At 44.2% G+C, this 18,376-nt stretch overlaps 1 protein-coding gene across 2 annotated transcripts in view; it reads right to left on the reverse strand.

The window, feature by feature from the left end:
- The window catches only part of ArgRS (arginine--tRNA ligase-like protein), a 277,968-nt gene that overhangs the window by 112,063 nt on the left and 147,529 nt on the right, over window positions 1-18,376 (reverse strand). For both annotated transcript variants that reach the window (XM_069327302.1, XM_069327303.1), the window contains one exon: window positions 12,657-12,774. In XM_069327302.1, coding sequence (XP_069183403.1) covers window positions 12,657-12,774 — 118 coding nt within the window. The remainder of the gene's footprint in view (window positions 1-12,656; window positions 12,775-18,376) is intronic.

Below are 18,376 nucleotides of genomic sequence, written 5' to 3' on the forward strand. Positions count from 1 at the left end.
GGGAGCCCAAACCAGCCAGTCGTCGAGGTAAGCCAGAACCCGAACACCTAGCAAACGCAGGCGGGCCACCATGACCCGAGTAAGGCGTGTGAAAATGTAAGGTGCCAGTTCAACCCGAAGGGAAGACAACGAAAGCGGTAACCTTGATGCCCCACACCAAAACTGAGCCAGTCCCTGAACCCCGGATGAACCGGGACGTGCCAATACGCATCCTTGAGGTCCAGGGACACCATCCAAGCACCCAGCTCCAAGAGAAGACAGACCTGGGACAGCGTAGTCATCCTGAAGGAGGGGCACAAAACCCATGGGTTCAGACGGGATAAGTCCAGAATGAACCGGAGGTCCACGCAGTCCAGTTTCAGGACTGAAAACAGGCGGGAAACCCACCTGAGGGACGCCGTCGTTTCGACCACGCCCAAGCGAACCCACTCATTCAAATGATTGAATGAGGTTTGATTCAAAAGGTGAAACCCCTAGTGTTAGCACCTGCAACAAAGGCGCTCCAGGATATTTCACAATTCCTAAGTATTGTGGTACAGGTTGGTGATAGTGAGTGGTGTCCCAAAGAACATAAAAGTCTTGTGCTTTGGAAAAATAGGTGAGGTAACACAAATGTGCAAAGTGAAGTGAAAAATTGGATGAGAAAAAGTGACCCAAGTGTTTACAGTCCAGACAAAAACATTCAAGATGGCCACCAGCAAGAAGAAAAACAAAACAGAGCTAGATTTTGGGGTTTTAATGAAGAAAACATTGATATAAGCAGTCTACACAACAAATTAGCAAAATTAGATATTATAGTGAACTATCATGAAGAAATAATCAGCAAATTGAAAGAAAGTAATGAACACTTGAGTGGCAAGGTTTTAGGTCTTGAGGGGTTAGTGAAAGACTTATGCAAGGACAAGAATCAACTGGAAACAAATTGCAAAGCCATGGAAGAGGAAAATAAACTCTTAAAAATAGCTATGGAAATAGTTAAAGCAAACTTAAACTTAAATGACTACGATAGGTTAGGTAAGGAAATTCAACAGGAAAAACAGCTTTTGTCAGCACAGATGGAGGAAGTTACACAGGGAATAGAACAGTGCAAGAAAGATATGCAACTCACCTATGCACAAGTGGCCAAGGAGAAGGAAAAAATTGAAGAAGCAGTAAAAGGAAACCAAACACTGCAGCAACCAGGATAAAACAAACATTAGGCTAGAAGTCAGAAAGGAACTGGCATCAAATCCTAAACTGGTGCAAAACACAGTTGATCAAAGTCTCTGATAATTTTTGGTTGCAAAGATAAGGTGATAACATCCAGGTCAGAAAGAGCTGTAAAAGAAGAGAAAGTAGTAGATAAAATTGTTGGCCTCATGGAAGGTCTTACTACCATAGAGAATGTCTGCGACTACAGGAGGATTGGAAAGTACATAAAAGGGAAAGATCGACCTTTGAGGATCACCCTAAATGGTGCAAACAAATGGAAGAAGTACTGAGGAATGCTAGAAAATTAAAAAGTGATGAGGTAGGGAAAGTATAATCGTTAAGACAAGATCTTTCAAAAGAAGACAGAGACAAGCTGAAACTGAACCTCGCCGACGCAAAACGTTTAAATGAGAGCAGGAATAAAGAAGAAATCAATGATTTTTTCTATAAAGTGATAGGGGTCGACAAACCAGTAAAGTGGTACATAGAGGCAAACCAACAAAACGATTAGAGAGAAGGGGAGTGAAGAATAAGGAGAGGGGAAACAAGTTCCTGAAAATTGCATACACCAACATAGATGGAGTGAGATCAAAGTTACTGGAGTTAAGTGATGTAATACAGCTGCAGACACCAGACATTGTTGCATTCACAGAGACAAAACCTGAAGATGATATTTTAAATGAGGTTATATTCCCAAGAGGCTACTCGGTCTGGAGACGGGACAGAAAAATTAGGAAAAGCAGTGGAGTTGCTGTACTGGTGAAAGAACACCTAAAGGTAAACGAAATAATAATTGTGAATCCAGGAGAAGTTGACATAATAGCACTAGAGATACACTACACAACTAGAGATATGCAATCAGGATAATAAACTAACGATCATAAATGGATATAGTCCACCGCCAAGCAACACATGGACAAAGGAGGAGCTAGATAATAAACGAGAAGGTCTTGTAACAATAATGAGAGAAATTTTAGTCAGAGCTGATAAAGATAGATCACGACTGTTGGTAGTCGGCGACTTCAACATAAAATCCATAGACTGGGAGGCATATGAAGCTAGAACGGAGGATTTTTGGACTTGTAGATTCGTAAATCTCATCCTGGAAACATTCATGTTTCAACATGTTAAACAAGCTACGAGGATGAGGGAAGGGGATGTTCCCTCCATGCTGGATTGGATATTTACCAGGAAAGAGGAAGAGATATTTGACATTCAGTACCTCCCTCCCTTAGGTAAAAGTGACCATGTCTTATTGGGAATAAAATATGTTATGTGTTATAATTTGGAAGAAAATGAGGTTGAAGCAGTTGAAAAGCCTGATTTCATGAGAAGTCATTATGAAGAACTCAGACATTTCATTAAGGAACTTGACTGGAAAGACTTGCTGTTAGGACATGAAGTAAATGAGATATATGTCAAGTTTTGTGAAATATATGATAAAGGCACAAAAAAATTTATTCCAAAGCAGAGATGCAGAACGAGGAAACAGGATTGGTTCGACAGAAATTGCGAGACGGCCAGAGACCAAAAGATACAAAAATGGAATCAATATAGGAAGAGGCCGAACCCCCAAACATACCAGCGATACAAAAATGTGAGAAACAACTACACGGCAGTGAGGAGAGAGGCAGAAAGAAATTTTGAAAAAGGGATTGCAGACAAATGTAAAACAGAACCAGGTCTATTCTATAAATTCATAAACAACAAATTGCAGGTAAAGGATAATATTCAGAGGTTGAAAATGGGATATAGATTCACAGAAAATGAAAAGGAAATATGTGAAACATTAAACGAAAAGTTCCAAAGTGTGTTTGTACAAAATGAAATCTTCATGGAACCAGACACAATAAGAATTCCAGAGAACAACATACAGCACATAGAGGTGTCTAGAGACGAAGTGGAGAAAATGTTCAAGGAGCTAAATAAGAACAAAGTACTTGGTCCAGATGGAGTTTTACCATGGGTTCTGAGAGAATGTGCACCTGAGCTCAGCATTCCTCTTCAACTGATTTTTCAGGCATCCCTGTTTACAGGAGTTGTAGCTGATGTGTGGAAAAAGGCCAACATCGTCCCAATCTACAAAAGTGGCAGCAGGGAAGACCCCCCTTAATTATAGACCTGTATCATTGACAAGTGTAATAGTCAAAATACCGGAAAAAAATTAAAACTAAATGGGTAGAACACCTGGAGAAAACCGATATAAGGTTATCTTGAGATGATTTCAGGGCTTTAGTGTCCCCGCGGCCCGGTCCTTGACCAGGCCTCCACCCCCAGGAAGCAGCCCGTGACAGCTGACTAACACCCAGGTACCTATTTTACTGCTAGGTAATAGGGGCACAGAAAAATTTCCTGATAGAAAAATGAGCCGTAATCAGAGGCAATGTGTCGGATTGGAGGAATGTCACAAGTGGAGTACCACAGGGTTCAGTTCTTGTTCCGGTAATGTTCATTGTCTACATAAACGATCTACCAGATGGAATACAGAATTATATGAACATGTTTGCTGATGATGCTAAGATAATAGGGAAGATAAGAAACCTAGAAGATTGTCATGCCCTTCAAGACCACCTGGACAAAATAAGTACAGTATATGGAGCACCACTTGGCAAATGGAATTTTATGTGAATAAGTGCCATGTTTGGAATAGGAGAACATAGACCCCACACAACCTATAAATTATGTAAGAAATCTTTAAAGAATTCTGACAAAGAAAGGGATCTAGGGGTGGTTCTAGATAGAAAACTGTCACCTGAGAACCACATTAAGAATATTGTGCGATGAGCCTATGCTACACTTTCTAACATCAGAATTGCTTTTAAATACATGGATAGCGAAATACTAAAAAAAATGTTCACGACTTTTGTTAGACCAAAGCTGGAATATGCAGGGGTTGTATGGGGCCCATATCTAAAGAAACACAAGCTGGAAAAGGTGCAAAGACATGCCACCAAGTGGCTCCCAGAACTGAAGGACAAGAGCTATGAGCAGAGGTTAGAGGCATTAAATATGCAAAAACTAGAAGATAGAAGAAAAAGAGGCGATATGATCACTATGTACAAAATAGTAACAGGAATCGATAAAATTGATAGGGAAGAATTCCTGAGACCTGGAACTTCAAGAACAAGAGGTCATAGATTTAAACTAACAAAACAAAGCTGCCGGAGAAATATAAGAAAATTCTCTTTTGTAAATAGAGTTGTAGATGGTTGGAACAAGTTCGGTGAGAAGGTGGTGGAGGCCAAAACCGTCAGTAGCTTCAAAGCGTTATATGACAAAGAGTGTTAGGTAGACGGGACACCATGAGCGTAGCTCTCATTCTGTAACTACACTTGGGTAATTACACTCCGAAATGATCCGACAGAGCGCAGGAGAAGAGGCCTGCCCCGCCAGCCCCGAACCTCCCGAGGGAGGAGGAGCCACCCAACGCCACCACAGGCCGCACGAAACGACCCGAAAAGCCCACGAATCGTGGGACCAGGAGTGAGCAAACCAAGCGAGCCGCCGCTCCCCCCACCCACCATCACCCTGTCAATGGGACGAACCGCGAAAGGGCCAACGCGCCTTGCGAGAACCCAAGCGGCAAACAGGGTGGACTCCACCCCGACCAGCAACAGACAGAACCAAAGGCGTCACCAGCTCCGAATCCGGGACAAGAGGCCTACCACGACGGAAAGACCCCCCCCCCCCTTCCCCCCGAGCCCTGGCACGACCCTTCCAGGAAGGCCCCCCCCCCCCATCCCCGCGAGCCCCTGGAGTAACAACTCAAACATAGGTCGACAACTAACCGAGGCTGCCTGCAGGCACTGCACCACAGCAGACTCAGCAAACAGCAATGGACAAAAGGGAGAAGACAAACAAAGAGCAAGGGCCCAGGCGGATTCGAAGGAAGAAGCCAGCACCACCTGACGACACGTGAGGCGAGAAGCATAGAACCGCGAAACTGTATCACGCAGGATGGGCGCGAAGAGCTTCAACAATGCCAACGACGCTCGCACCTGAGAGGGCAGCGCACCGGACCCGGCAGCGCCCAAAGCGCTCCCACATCCAACTCAAGCCAATCCGAGGACAGCTCAAGGAGAGAAATGAAACGCAGGGCCGAAGCAAGCAGGCCACGAGTCCGCAAATCCTCTGCAACCAAGGCAGTCGAGAGGGAAGGAACCTACATGTGAAGCTGCATGACACCAAACTCCCGCGGAAGGGTAGGGGTGAACAAACAAGCATTACGATGCTCGAAGTTGCCCCCCAGGAAAACCTGCAACGCTGTAGAAACCTCTCGCCACTGAAGCGCGCAGGACCGACAGAACGTGTGCCAAGCCTCCAACGAAAAGAGAGAACAGTCTGCCTACCAGGATGACTCCGGATCTTCATAACGAAACCAGTATGAACCAGGAGAACCTTACACGAAGGAACGGGGATCCATCACGAAGGCATAATCCGGGTCACGCAGGCAGTAAGCCGCAAAGGCTTCCCGAACCTCCGAAGACGAAACATGGGAAGCCAGAAACCTCCGGAAAGATGGGACAGAAGAACCCGGGGAGGGGTTGACACCAAATCCAATTCGTACGCGGAGGGAGCAAAAGAGAACCCCTCTCTTCATAACACCAAGCCCCGCTCAGAGGGCAGAAAAACACAGGCGGAGTCCAACGGGGTCCAAGGCCCCCAAGCCAACCCCTCCCCAACCCCGAGAACCTCGTTCTGAGGACCCGGGGCCGAGCCAGCCTCCTGAGCACCCACCCTCAAAGAAAAGGTAGGAGCAGCCGAAAAAGCTGGAACAAAGGCGGTCCACTGGCCAGACCCAGAAGCTCTGGCAGAAGGACCAGGCTCAAATGCCTCCACCACCGCCCCATAAGGGGACACCCTCGAGACCGCCCGAGTCTCACAACCAACTAAACCCAGCCCCAGCTCCGAAACCCTCAGACGTTTCCGAGCCGGCAGCAGGGGTGGGGAGGGGGGGGGGGGAAAGAGACCGAATGAGCAACAGAAGGGGAAGGAGTTGGAGGGGTGGACGGAACCAGAGCCGAAGCGACTCCCACCCCTAAGTCTGAGTCTCTATAACCAAAACGAGGCAGTCTCGGGGCATCCGGGGCAGCAACCAACCTAGCGTGTTGCAGCAACCTAAAGCGAGCATGCAACGCCTCAGCTGCTCTCACCCGTACATCAGGCACAGTAGCCTGGGTGAATTGGAATACGTACAGACAACACACGTCGCACGACTCCGGGTCAAAACTGTCACCGACCCAACAGGCAGCATGGCGGAGACAAAACCGGTGAGTGTCCAAGACAAGGAGACAGAGCAACCTTCAAACTCGTAGGACGTGATGGGGGACTCGGGGGTCTCATCCATTGGACCAAATAGCCCCTGTGGGGTTTTCCAGGGCCCTTAAATCTTGGTTACACACTAAGGGAAGCCCAGGCAGGGTACTGCTAACCGGCACCCAAGACTACCAAACAAACCGCAATAGCTGAACTCCTGGGATGTGTACACTCACAGGGGCAAAACGGGGAGGACGACCAACACAAAGTAGAGATATAAAGATATAGAAATACCCCAAGAGAGAGTGATGGGGAACCAACAGGCAGACCCCCCCCCCCACCAGGCAGAAAACAAAAAAGAAAAACCCCGCAAGAGGACAACGTACCCAGGCGGAACAGAGCTGGCCGCTGTTAATGGTGAAAGTAAGCTGTGTAGTACCCTGCTCCCCTGCCAGTGATGAAAACTACCCCATCTCAGACACACATACAAAATAGTAACAGGAATTGATAAAATCGATAGGGAAGATTTCCCGAGACCTGGAACTTTAAAAACAAGAGGTCATAGATATAAACTAGCTAAACACAGATGCCGAAGAAATATAAGAAAATTCACTTTCACAAACAGAGTGGTAGACGGTTGGAACAAGTTAGGGGAGAAGGTGGTGGAGGCCAAGACCGTCAGTAGTTTCAAAGCGTTATATGACAAAGAGTGCTGGGAAGACGGGACACCACGAGCGTAGCTCTCATCCTGTAACTACACTTAGGTAATTACACAAGGGCAAGAAGAAACCCCAGCTGACCCCAAGGGCAGCCAAGTACCGAGCAGTAAACGGCACAGTGGAGGTAGACCCCAAGGTAACCCAGGGAAGGTGGCCCTAAGCCCCAAGGGCTGTACTTACAGGGCACCTAGGGAAGGTGACCCTAGGCGCATGCAGCCCGAGCACCGTGGAAAATCACTCCTGGCCCACACACCACCGGAAGGGACAGCTCACACCACAAGGCACAGAACTGCAACTGAAAACTGGAGCCAGAGGCACAACCGCACCAAATCCCATCAGCCTAAGAACTAAGGTTGGGTCGCCGACGGTGGGGTCTGGGGCTCCCCCCTTCCCCCTCCCAGGGAGAGGGGATGGGGTTGTGCAGACAGCGGCGCAGCGACATGATGACGTCATGTTTATTTGCTAATTTTCGTTGGGGAGTTCTGTCCACTTGTTCGGTCTTCGGTCGCAATAGTTTACCAGAATAGGAGTTTGTTTTGGGGCGCCTACCTTTCTGGGTGCCTATCTCGGTCGACGGCAGACACAGAATGCTGCCAATCATAAGGGGGATTCTCTATAGGGCATTGCTCCTTGTGCCTCTCTAGAGGGGGCCAAGGTTCTGGCTCGTGGTCCCCTGTAGGCAAGAACTCCATGCATTGACTGATGCCAGAATGTTATACATATTCATTCAGCCTGGATAGCTCCGGGGAGCCGACGGGACCCCCCAGAAAAGAGGTGTTGATAGAGCAAGTGCCAGAAGAGGTCTGTTCCTTCCCAGCTCAGGCAGGAGTTGCCACAAAGAAATTATTACCTAATTATTTCAATGCCTCTAATTTTTTCTCAATTTTTTGCAGTAATATTCAATAGTGTGTAGTACGATACATTTATATAATAAAATGTGTGAATCATCGCTTCACTCAAAATTATGATGTGCATATTAGCGATTCAATTATGTTCATAAAATAATAAATACTTTTACAGTTATTACACTATACCTGTATACACAGGTTATGTGTAAGTATTGTAACCACTCGATTATCCAGGATTATCCAGGAGTGTGTAAGTATTGTAACCACTCGATTATCCAGGATTCGAACATCCGGAAAACGCCTTTATACGGCCAAAATCGTGACCGGAAAAGTTCTCAAAATCCAGCCAAAATGGCCATGGGCGCCGGATAAAAGCTGGTTTAGCCGGAAAAAAAATTGGAGCTGGTTAACTTGCTGCCGATGTTACACTATCCAGACAGTCAGCCGGATAATCATTGCATTGTCCGGATATGAAAGCCATGGGGCAGGCCGTACCGTATTAATCCCGTCTGCCTGTGGTTCGAGGTGCATGGTGGAGGACGGGGTGGGGTGGGTTAGTGGTGTCGATTGAGAGGGGAGCGTTGGGAGGGACCACCTGGGGGGATAAGGAGGATGTGGAGCGGCCTATACACTACAGTACAGGAATTACCATTAATTTTAGAACAATTCATCATAGCCAAAATCAAAAGAAATACTAGTAATTATGTAATAAAAAATAACATACAAGTTTCCTAAAAACAATTTACACAGGCTGAAGTTTCCTTCAAAAATATTTTTATTTTTTTCCTGCTGGCGGCCTACGTAACGTGCCTCCTCCCTGCCCCGAGTGGACCCGTCCAGGCCTGGTCAAGCCATGTGCTCTCTACCCTCGTGTTACACCACAGTGCCGCGCCATTAGTGAAATATTTTTTTAAATAACTTTTTTATTTTGATAGTAACTTTGAAAATTTTGGCCAAGACTGTCTGGTAGCAGCATGAATCGTTCTGAAGGTGTTAAGAGGAAGAAGGTTGTTCTAACAATTAATAACAAGTTACGTGTTATACAACTTTGTGAAAATGGCCGGTCAACTTCAAGTGTTGCCAAGGAATTTAATATAGGCACTAGTACTGTTTCTGATATAAGGAAACAAAAAGAGAAAATTCTGAAATACATTACAACCTGTGAAAGTGAAGGTGCAAGCACTAGCAGAGGTTGTGATAGAAAGACTATGAAAACTTTGATGCATGTACAGTTGGATGGGGCTGTGTACAAGTGGTTTGCTCAGCACCGCACAGCTGGCGTGACAATTCGCGACCCAGAAGTACAAAATGCTTCAAGTAGGTTTGCAGCAAGCCTTGGAATAAAGGATTTCGAAGCCAGTGAAGGGTGGGTTGCAAGGTTCAAAGGTAGGCACAATATTGTGAAGATGAAAATTGTCAGTGAAAAATTGAGTGCAGATGAAAGCAGTGTAGAACCATTTAAACAGAAATTAAGAGCATACATTTTGTCAAATAATTTATATCAAATTCTTATCAAATTTATAATGCTAATAAAACTGGGCTGTACTGGAGGAGTTTACCAGAAAAACCTCTAGCAATGAGAAGTGAGGGTTGTGTACCAGGCTGTAAGGTCAACAAGGACAGACTGTTGGCCATGATGTGTGCGAATGCCGACGGCACAGACAGAATCACGTGTGCAATTGTTGGCAAATCAAAAAAAACCAAGACCCCTGCAACATTGCTTAGACAGACTGCCAGTCAAATATTATAACTCACAAAATGCATGGTTTACACAGATCTTTCTTTCCTGGTTTCATGACATGTTCTGCAGGGAAGTTCATGCCTATCAAGTTAAGAAACTCAAAGTAAGGCCAAGCAAAGTTCGGGCTTTGCTGCTTGATAAGGCGCCTGCCCACCCCAAAATTAACACGTTAACCTCACATGATGGCAAGATAATGTGTATGGCACTTCCGCCTAACACAACCCCTCTCATCCAGCCTATGAATCAGGGAGTTATCTGTGCCACGAAGAAGCTGTACACCAAAAAGATGCTGAACGAAGTTTTGGTGGTTTTGCCTCTTCCAAATGATATTGAACTCGGTGTAGATAACAGGGCTAAAAAAAATCCTTGAGAATTTGAAGAACTATACAATCAAGGAACCCATCTATAACTGGGCCAAGGTATGGAGTGAAGTAAAGGAATCGACTTTGAAAAATTCCTGGAAAAAACTCCTCACGTTTAAGGTCAGAAATGAGGAGGATGAAGAAATGGATTTTGAAGGATTTACAGATGAAATCCATGGAATGTTCAGCAGAAAGTAACAGAAATGCCGCCGAAAGCTTAGAAAGACAGGATGTGGTTGATTGGCTTGAAAAAGATGCCAATGACCCAGGATATTGTGTAATAAGTGAAGATGAGATTCTCCAGTCTATTACTGGTGAGGTCGACGAAGAGGAGGAGGATGAAGAAGGCAGCGAAGAACCAGCACCAATGACCATAAAATACAGTGTACTCATGACCTATGTTGACGGATTAATAAATTTTTCATCCAATTGTGCTTATCCTGAAGTTGGAAACATGTATCAGTACCTGAGGCGAACCAAAGAGCTGATCATACAACTGGCCAGTGAATACAGAAGGCAAGCTACACTTGATTCTTATATTGTACGAAAATCAAGCCAAGTGCCTTCAACAAGCAAGGCGTCACAGGCAACCCAAGCGCCTTCAACAAGTGAGGCGTCACAGGCAACCCAAGCGCCTTCAACAAGTGAGGTGTCACAGGCAAGAAAAATGCCTTCAACAAGTGATGCGTCACAGGCAACTCAAGCGCCTTCAACAAGTGAGGCGTCACAGGCAAGAAAAACACCTTCAACAAGTGATGCATCACAGGCAACTCAAGCGCCTTCAACAAGTGAGGCGTCACAGGCAAGAAAAACGCCTTCAACAAGTGAGGCGTCACAGGCAACTCAAGCGCCTTCAACAAGTGAGGCGTCACAGGCAAGAAAAATGCCTTCAACAAGTGATGCGTCACAGGCAACCCAAGCGCCTTCAACAAGTGAGGCGTCACAGGCAAGAAAAACGCTTTCAACAAGTGAGGCGTCACAGGCAACCCAAGCGCCTTCAACAAGTGAGGCGTCACAGGCAACCCAAGCGCCTTCAACAAGTGAGGCGTCACAGGCAACCCAAGCGCCTTCAACAAGTGAGGCGTCACAGGCAACCCAAGCGCCTTCAACAAGTGAGGCGTCACAGGCAACCCAAGCGCCTTCAACAAGTGAGGCGTCACAGGCAACCCAAGCGCCTTCAACAAGTGAGGCGTCACAGGCAACCCAAGCGCCTTCAACAAGTGAGGCGTCACAGGCAACCCAAGCGCCTTCAACCAGTGAGGCGTCACAGGCAACCCAAGCGCCTTCAACCAGTGAGGCGTCACAGGCAACCCAAGCGCTTTCAACCAGTGAGGCATCACAGGCAACCCAAGCGCTTTCAACCAGTGAGGCGTCACAGGCAAGCCCAGTGCCTTCAACCAGTGAGGCGTCTACAACTGCCAGTCAAAACTAACTTTGCTTAATGAATTGTACAGTAATTTTAAGTGTTAATTTTAGTGTTGTGTTAGTATAGGTTACGTAAATTGTCAAGAATTTTTAACTTCAAAATGTGTGGCATCAATCAAGAAGATGAACAACAACAAGGCAAGTTGAGGTTTCTAGTTGAGTATTTAATAATTATATGTGGCAAGGCAATTTAAATTATTTTGTTTGTAGTATAAAAATAGTTGGAAATGGTTAATTTTGGACTCGTAGGTGAAAAAGTACTATTATCTGGAACACGTGATTATCCGGCTGGGAGTTCTTCCCATATAGACCGGATAATTGAGTGGAGACAGTATCTGCATGTTTTGTTCACGATAATGAACTACTAAATTGGAATTGAGAGTCAAAAAGCAACAAGCAGTGGTTGCCACACCAGCCACTCGCTGGTATGGTGAGTGCAAACAGTAACAGGTGGCCACACAGATTCAAAGGATGACGCTACAGCCCTCCCTCACTCAACATTACCCATCCCACAATACTATGCACAGCGCAAATTATCACAACAATCCTGCTATTATCAGAATCCTGGTCATTTTTATCAGTCAGGGGTCTTCTGTAATACTATCATCGCTAAATAATACCAGTTACATATCTTTTTTACATTTTTAGGCAATGCTGTGGTCACAAGCTGAACAGCAATGCTGTGAGATCAAGCTGCATGTGCCAGCCTTGGTGGCTCACTCAGTACTGAGGCTTTCACACCAGGGAATGTTGCCCACGATTTTTTTTAAATGGAGTTGTTTACAAGAGCCCTGAGGAAGCTGATGTGAATCCCGTGTAGCCACGGGACTTTTAAATCTTGCATGGTACTCCCAATCATCATGTGATGCCATGCGCAATTTGTCAACAGTTACTCAAAGCATCATGTGAAGCTTTGCACAGTTTAAGGGTTATGCACAAAAAAAATATGAAAGCATTTGAGCAAGTTTGAGAAACAGTTACAAGTCCATACATACATTCATGTATGTATGTATTGCGCTGTTTAAGGGTTATGGGAGCCACTGTTTGGCCCATCCAGAAAAACAAATTTTCTTTAAATTAGAAACAATATGAGCTCATTCCTAAAACAACTCACCTGATCTTGTCTTAAATTTTTTCTTGTCTTCTCCAAGAACTACACCAAATGGTACATGATCTAAACGCGTCACTGATGGCCGATATATTCCTGCTCTTTTCGCACACGCGAGGAGGCTCTGCAAATAAAATTGTGGAAAAGGAATAATAAACACAACTGATACATCTGTGCTGTACAAGACTGATATGTCTTTCAGTACAAACCATATTAGATACAGTATATTGTATTATAAAACACCAAAACTAACCAATATGACCAGATGTTATGCAACATGACCCCTTGCTACCCACAATGACCCCTCACTACCAGGTTCATCTTAACACTTTCGGTCTCTCGGCGCTCAAAAAAAAAACAATACCCCAGATGCTTTCGGCACTTCGCGCGCCTACGTGGTAAGACCGAAAAAGTGTACACTCTTTTGACTGTCCTGACAATAATTGAAGGCGCACGTATTTAAATTTGGTATCACTGTGTTCACAATGAAATTGTCTATAAGAGCATACCTATAAAATGCCGCCCAAGCATAAGGAGTATCAACACCAAATAAAAAACTATGCAGATCACTCGCCGAGAGCGCCAAACAGCAACAAAATGTTTCCACTCTCTTAATGGTTGCGAAGCCTACAGTTGTCCTACATCGCTAATTTTGGTATCATTGGAATCGCAATAAAATTCTCTACACGGACATATGCATATGAATGTTTAATATAGGTAATTGCCTACCCGCAAGAGTGTGTGAAGTGGAGAGTAGTTAGCCGCGAGCGCACTGGCGAAAACACGGGGGGGAAATCATGCTTGGAAAGTTTATACATTTAAACGTTTCCCGACCCTACTTTTCTATGTACGTATTTCTTTTTTATACCAATGTGTTCGCAATAAAATTTTCTATAAGATGAAATGTATAACAATTGTACAAAACATGTGTAAGAGAAGCGCCAAATATAGAACCACGTCGCTCAGTATGCGTTCGCGGCAGAAACGAACGCATTGTTTTCGTTCGTTTGATGTTTGTCATGTTTATACTTGTTGAAACATTTTATAATTTGTATGACAGTGATCGCAGTAAAATTCCCTACACAGACATATACATAACACATACAAATATTTCCCACGTGTTGGATATATCAACGGCTAAAGGGAACCCACTGCCACACTCCCGCCACACCCGCCACACCCCCAAACATACTTTGTGTTTTTTTTTTTTTTTACTCATAGAAGTTTATGTGATATAATATTCATTCTGGTACCAAAAAATTTGCAAATAAATTCTCTACAAAACGTATATAATATAACTTCTTATAGATGATAAAAAATTCCAAATAGGTGTACTTACCCTGTCTATGTTGATCGAAGATCAACAGTTGAGTATTTTTTCTTCACTCCACCATCTTCAGGCTTCTGATCCTGAAGTTGCTCATCTGATGTTTCTTAGGTGGAGTGAAGCTGTTGCCGGTGGTTATTTTTTCTCCACCCAAAATATCTTTCTTCGGTGGTACCTTGTGTAGCAAGGCGCAGCGCACAGTGCCACATCACAAGTTTTACATCCATATATCACGTCCCTCCTTTTGCCAGACTTGAAACAAACACGGCATCTTCTTTTTTTAGCCAAGTGCACGAGTTCATGCGTCAACTTGTAGTTGAGACGTTGTTCTGAATCTATAATTCTTCTATTTCTTGGATGCACTGGAGGAATATTGTCTTCTACAGGAACCACCAAACTTGTAGTAGAATCTTCTATGAAATCAGAAACATCAAGTGGTTCTATGTCCTCAATGTCCATTTCAGAATTTGTGGTTGATGAGTGGGCTTGAGGTGTTGAGGTGAACAGAGGACGCCTCGCACCAGATGGGCCAGGTGTTGAAACTGCCGCGTCAGCAGGAGGAGCTGCGCTGGCATCTATGTCGGGAACATGTGGTATGCTTGTTGTTGTTGGCCATTCCTCGCTGTTCCACGCCAATAAGGCTTTTATTCCTACTGCGTGAAACTCTAATAGTGTTAGTTTTTTTGTATCTGTTCAGTAGCGGTTATACAATGCGTATGCATTGTGCATGGCCATTTGCAGAAAATAGAAAGTGATCTTCTTGGTCCATTTGTGGGTTTTTCTTGCAAACTCATAATATTTGACCATTTGATCAAAATGATCAACACCTTTCATGAACTTATTGTAATCCACTATGGCCTTTGGTTTGTTCATTTTCACAATTTCTACTCCAGTTCTCCTGTCACGTTTACGAACGCGTTTCCTGCGCTGTGCTTGAGTAGTGTCGGCATTGTGGATATTGGTGATGACAGAGACTTGTCCTTCCAAACTATAACATGATTTCTATTTCCATGAAAACTCCATGAATGAAACTCCATGAAAACTATTTCATGGAGAAAAATCTGAGAGTATCCCCATCCATTTCGGTTAGAAAATGGAATTTATAGAAATATTTTTTCGATGGACTACAAAAGTAGTCTGTTATGCGGAATCGTAAGAAAAAACGGTGACGAGCTATCTCTAATCTAAAGCGCGAAAGTGTTAACAGTATTGTAGGACCTGGGCAACGCAAGGCACAGAGGCACCTGCCTAGAGGAAAATGCACTCTAGCAGCCCATCAGGCCACTAGAGTGCATTTTATGTTCGTATATGCACAAATTATTTATACAGTACAGTATTATTGACACTTTCGCGTCCCTGGTGTTTCCCGTAAGCGCGCACCCATACTAAAATGTGCATACTTTCTTCAGTTTTCTCACATCAATGTTTGTGTTTCATCGTTCATTTTGGTATCATTTTGGTATGTTTACCACTCGATTTAACAGCCTCTTATTTTCCGTTTTGCCAGTTCCAACGACCGATTTTGGAGACCGGTATCTGGAGCCTGAAATACCGGTCTGGTAGTTGATAAAACTGTAGGTCGGTATTGGGTATGTTTTGGCATCAGCGTGGTAAGCCATGCTGATGGTAAAAACACATGGTAAGCCGCCACCACCCTCGATCGTCCAGATTCTCAAAAGTATTAAATCTCACCATTTTTTTTAAAAGCATAGTTTAATGAAGCAAATTATAAATTATTATTAATCAAATATTTGGAAACAATTGTTATTAAGTAAAAGTCAATTTTCTTATTAAATACCTTTTATAGTATAGGCACTAGGTATTTTTTTTCCGACGGATATGAATGTACCGTGTTGGGCCATGTATACTCATTGTTTACTGTGGACCACATGCAGCTAGCTTCAATTTAGAAGGACATTACTGCAGCTTCTGCCGGCAATGAATGCTCTACAAGCAGTGCTGCATCTGCTGAATTCCCATCAACAAGTTGTGCAGCATCCAGCATATACCGAGTTCTTTGAGGCTTACGGTCCCCAAGTGGGCATTTGAAGGCATAGACGACGTTGGTCTCTTTTAAAGCGTTCTGCTTTGTGTCTGGAGAGTTTCTCATGAGTAGGTTGGCCATTTTTTTGGTTTTATAGTAAATCGTCAATTGTATCTTCTGATTTTTGTCTGTAGGGATAACGTTCCTATTAACAATATCGTTCAGGACCCTTTCCTCCGTTTTATGAGCTGTGGAAAAGAAGTTCCTGTAAAATAGTCTATTAGGGGGTACAGGTGTTGTGTTAGTTGTCTCTTCAGAGGTTGCATGGCGTTTCACCTTCCTTCTTATGATGTCTTCAACGAAACCTTTGGAGAAGCCTTTGTTGACTAGGACTTGCCTTACCCTACAGAGTTGTTCATCGACTTGCTTCCATCCTGAGCTGTGGCTGAGAGCACGGTCGACATAAGCGTTAACAACACTTCTCTTGTACCTGCCTGGGCAGTCACTGTTGGCATTTAGGCACATTCTTATGTTTGTTTCCTTAGTGTAGACTGCAGTGTGGAAACCTCCGCTCCTGCAGATGTCTGACATCAGGTACCTGTGTAAAAATGTTGTCAACATACCTGCAGTATATGGCCGGTTTCAAGTTCATGTCGACTAAGACCATCTGTTCGATGGTACCCATGTAGAAGTTCACAAACAGGACACCTAGGGGAGAACCCATGGCGACCCCATCTACTTGCTTATACATGTGCCCATCCAGGCTCAAGAAGGGTGCCTCTTTAGTACAAGCTTGGAGTAGTTTCCTTAGAATGTTTTCTGGTATGTCAAGAAGAGTACAGGCCGGATCACGATACACTGTCTGCTATCATCCCGATTGTTTCATCCACAGGTACGTTGGTAAACAGTGATTCTACGTCCAACGAGGCTCTTATCCCTGCGGCCCGTGTTCCCAGCAGTAAGTCAACATATTGCTTTGGAGACTTCAGGCTGAAGGCGCAAGGGACATAAGGGGTCAGCAAGCCGTTAAGTCGCTTTGCCAGTTTGTACGTGGGTGTGGGTATCTGGCTGATGATTTGGCCGAAGTGGGTTTCCAGGCTTGTGTGTCTTGACATTTCCATACCCAGGTTTGTATTCCCCAATAATCTTTGGCAGGTGGAGTCCGGATTTCTTGGCGTTCACAGTTTCGATCAATCTGTTAACCTTTGCTTTCAATTCGGCTGTAGTGTCCTTCGTTACCCTTGGGAATATAGTTTGGTCAGAGAGTATGAGGTTCATTTTCACCAGATATTCGTCTTTTTTAAGAATGACGTATATTGGCGACTTGTCACCTCTCCTGACGACTATCTCCTTGTTCTCACGAAGGCTCTTAGCTGCCGCTTTGAGCTCGGGGGACAGTATGGTGCTTCTGTAGTTGCCTCGATTCTTTCCTCCTCCTACAATAAGTTCTGCTTGTAAGGTGTCTTTGGTGGTGACCTTCTTCCAAGATCTGATTCGAAATCAGATACACAAGGCAGAAAATGAAATCAAAGACAACAAAACGCAACCACTTCATGCTACAAACCAATGGAGAAACAGCAACATCGACGAAAACCTCCGTCTCCTACTTGGACAGGGTAAGATAGCTGCTGTAGAAACTAGTATGTTATTAAGCACTTAGCCACTGAAAGCGATTAAGATGCTTTTACAAGCAAGAGTTCTTACTTTCTTGTAAAGCCACTAGAATGCATAGCATTAGCCTGCAACATGCCTAGGAACAAGAAATAATTTTTTTTCGTCTTGTTTATTTGTTTTCCCTGACCATGGGGGGTGGTGGGGGGAGGGGGGAGAAATTGTAGGTGACATATTTTGGTTGCAATAGTGAGGAAGTCCAGTAAAAACTGAAGCATTGACAGAGCAGTAATATTATTCAATAGTGTGTAGTGATATAGTTAATAATAAAATGTGTGAATCATCGTGATACTCAAAAGTATGGTGTGCATATTAGTGATTCAGTTATTATGTTCATAAAACAAATAATTTTGCTGTTATTATACTATATACACAGGTTATACAGAGCACCACTTGGTTTCTGAACCCCTTGGGGATGAGACCTGTCGGTTAACATGTAAGTTCGTAAACGAGAAATAAAGGGAGAAAAATAAACTAGAAATGTAAAAAAAAAAAAATATGAAAATTTATGGAAAAAACTCTAGGGAAAAATATCGACAGGTTCATAGCGTAAATGCGACCGTATTTTGTTTATACTCACCAATATGTAAAGTCCTGATCCGCTTTTCAAGTGCTTAATTGTTCCTAGCTGAATATTAAGATGTCTGGCAAACATCCTCTGGATGTTTCCTGCCAGCCTGCAGGAACACCCTGCCAGCGTGCGGTTCAACCACATGACTATCCCTGCTTGCCAGCCAGCCTGCC

This window comes from Procambarus clarkii, chromosome 19 (genome assembly GCF_040958095.1).
Source record: "Procambarus clarkii isolate CNS0578487 chromosome 19, FALCON_Pclarkii_2.0, whole genome shotgun sequence".
NCBI lineage: Eukaryota > Metazoa > Arthropoda > Malacostraca > Decapoda > Cambaridae > Procambarus > Procambarus clarkii.